We start from the raw sequence: 2,334 nt of genomic DNA, 5'->3' as shown, positions 1-2,334 counted from the left end.
TACAGAAACACAATCATGACAAGAAATGTTATCATGCCTGAGAAATACACCGACCTTTTTAAAAAAACAAAAATAATACAGCTGTGCCTTCCAAGATTTCAAATCACAGTTGATAAATTCATGTGCCCAAGCATTAGAAAATGGGCATGGCATGAGAAACAGTGAACAAAGCAGAGGTGCGGTGTTTGTTGCTGGTACAATCTTGTGTGAGTGCTCTCATCCTCTGAGAATGGCTTAGAAAAGCAAGTTTAACATCTGATTTCCTCAAAATAGCTTTTTTGAAATACGCTGTTTTCTCCTGCTTTCTGTTTCCGCGCTGATTGTTTTGCCACTCGAGCAGAAGAAAAGCTTTGTCACACTTAGAAAACAGTTCAAATGAAGAGGATGCTTCCCATGTTCTAAGCTTGTAATGCATGAGGAAAAATCCAGTGAGGTGTTATGGCTTTTATGCATTTGCTGTAGCTAAAGGAAAGTAACTGTTGCAGATATTTTTTATTTTACAAAACAAAAAGACAACAAGCCATGGATGTGAGAATATATGCTTTCAATATGGAGGTAGTCTGTATACTCTGTTAGATTTATGTTCTCTGCTGCCACAATGTTTCAGTGTCATAATTCTTGTAAGTGTGAGTCGTTAACAATAAGCAGTGTGTTCGATCTTTTGACCAGAGAAGGTAAATAGAAAAGATTTTCAGAGTGGGAGAGTACAAGTGCAGGTCACTTCAAACTTGAAATTGCACTTCTGAATGGCATTCACTACAAAACAAAATAGCACTTGTCTGCAGAGTTACAAGATACTCGTAAACCTACCTCTTCAGCAACCTGAAACCAGAGAAGAGTGCCCAAATAAACAATTCACAGCCAACATATGAGATGTAATAATCTCAGAGTCCTCATTGGCCCAAGTTTTGATTTGAATTGCAGGCTTTTGCTTCACAGCTGACACTTTACAGGCAGCTCACACATACAGGAGAGTGTGCGAGCAGCAGAAAATCTCTTTGAAGGTCTTTCTCATCTCTTGGCTGCGAAAGGCATAGATGATGGGGTCAATGACAGAGTTACACATGATGAGGATGAGGTACATGTTGAAATGGGACATGAAGCAGGTGCAGTAGGGGTTCCTGGGGCAGCTGATCATGAGGATGAGGTGGAGGAAAAAGGGTGCCCAGCATACCACAAACACCCCGAGGAGGATGGTGAGGGTGATGGCGCCCTTCATGTTGGCTCGCTGTTGAATGGGAGCGTTGCCCGGCAGGGCTGCGATCCGCTTCATGTGCAAGCGAGCCAGCAGGAACATGTGGACGTAGAGTGATGCCATGAGCACCAGCATGGTGAAGAACATGGTGATGAGGCAAATGAGGACGGTGGTGCTTTCCGAGTAGATAATAAACAGGATGCCGGACACGGTGCAGCACGTCCAGATGCTGCTGATGACCAGCATTGCGCGACGCAGGGTGACAATGTTGTGGTATCGCAGGGCGTAGAAGATGGTGATGTAGCGGTCGACAGCAATTGCTAGCAAACTACAGATGGACGCCAGCAGAGAGCTACAGATCATAGAGTCAAACACATTGTCCATGCTTTTAATCAGTGTTACGGGGATGGTCAGGTTGCCTCCATTGATGAGAGCTATAACGATAGTCTCTGAGGCATTAGAGACGCTGACGAGCATGTCGGCAACTGCAAGGCTACAGATGAAAAAGTACATAGGAGAGTGAAGGTTCTTGTTTTTGATTATAGCAGCAACAACCAGGATGTTCTCCAGCAAGCTGATGATGCCCAGGGTGAGGAAAACCTCAGTGGAAATCAGCAGCTGCTCATAACATCCAGAAGATGAGTCCTTTTCCTCTCCCGGTAAGTCTTTGTTGAATGGCAAAGTGCCTGAGGTTTGGCTCCTGTTCTGGTACCCCTGGGTCGGTCCATGGTATTCTGTGGCATTCATAATGGCTTCTTTTAAATTCCTTTCTCCTTAGGTTATTTCTCTGTTGTGAAGTGTCCAGCTAGTTTGCTCCTCTTAAAGCCTCAGTGTGTGTGGCTTTGGATCGTCCTCATTGTCTGGAGGACAACCTCTGCGCCCCTGAAGAAGGATAAAACTCTTAGCCAGTGTTTCTTCTTCCCCCTTTTCACCCCTCTGGTGTCCCAGTTTTCTTCAACCATCTGCTGCTGATGGTGTTCTCAACAAAACACAGTCCCACTGCTCTCCTCTCATCTCTCCACTCTGGAGGGAAACGGAGTGTAGTGAGAAGTGAAAATAAATGATGTAAGGCAGAAAGGTGAAGCAGAAAACAGCTACAGAAGAAAATGTGTGTGAGAGTTATCAACAGTGAGCGGGAA

At 44.7% G+C, this 2,334-nt stretch overlaps 1 protein-coding gene across 1 annotated transcript; it reads right to left on the bottom strand.

The window, feature by feature from the left end:
* Positions 1-958: 958 nt before the first annotated feature.
* Positions 959-2,121, bottom strand: mc4r (melanocortin 4 receptor). Its single transcript, XM_030756776.1, has one exon. It carries the CDS (start codon positions 1,940-1,942, stop codon positions 959-961), a length of 984 nt encoding a protein of 327 aa, XP_030612636.1. The 5' UTR covers positions 1,943-2,121.
* Positions 2,122-2,334: the final 213 nt, after the last annotated feature.

Source organism: Archocentrus centrarchus, chromosome 20 (assembly GCF_007364275.1).
Source record: "Archocentrus centrarchus isolate MPI-CPG fArcCen1 chromosome 20, fArcCen1, whole genome shotgun sequence".
Lineage (NCBI taxonomy): Eukaryota > Metazoa > Chordata > Actinopteri > Cichliformes > Cichlidae > Archocentrus > Archocentrus centrarchus.
This window is presented reverse-complemented; position numbering and strand designations above follow the sequence as displayed.

What these genes read in the sequence shown, in the direction of transcription:
- mc4r (XM_030756776.1), bottom strand. Translation starts at nt 1,942, where the DNA reads ATGAATGCCACAGAATACCATGGACCGACCCAGGGGTACCAGAACAGG.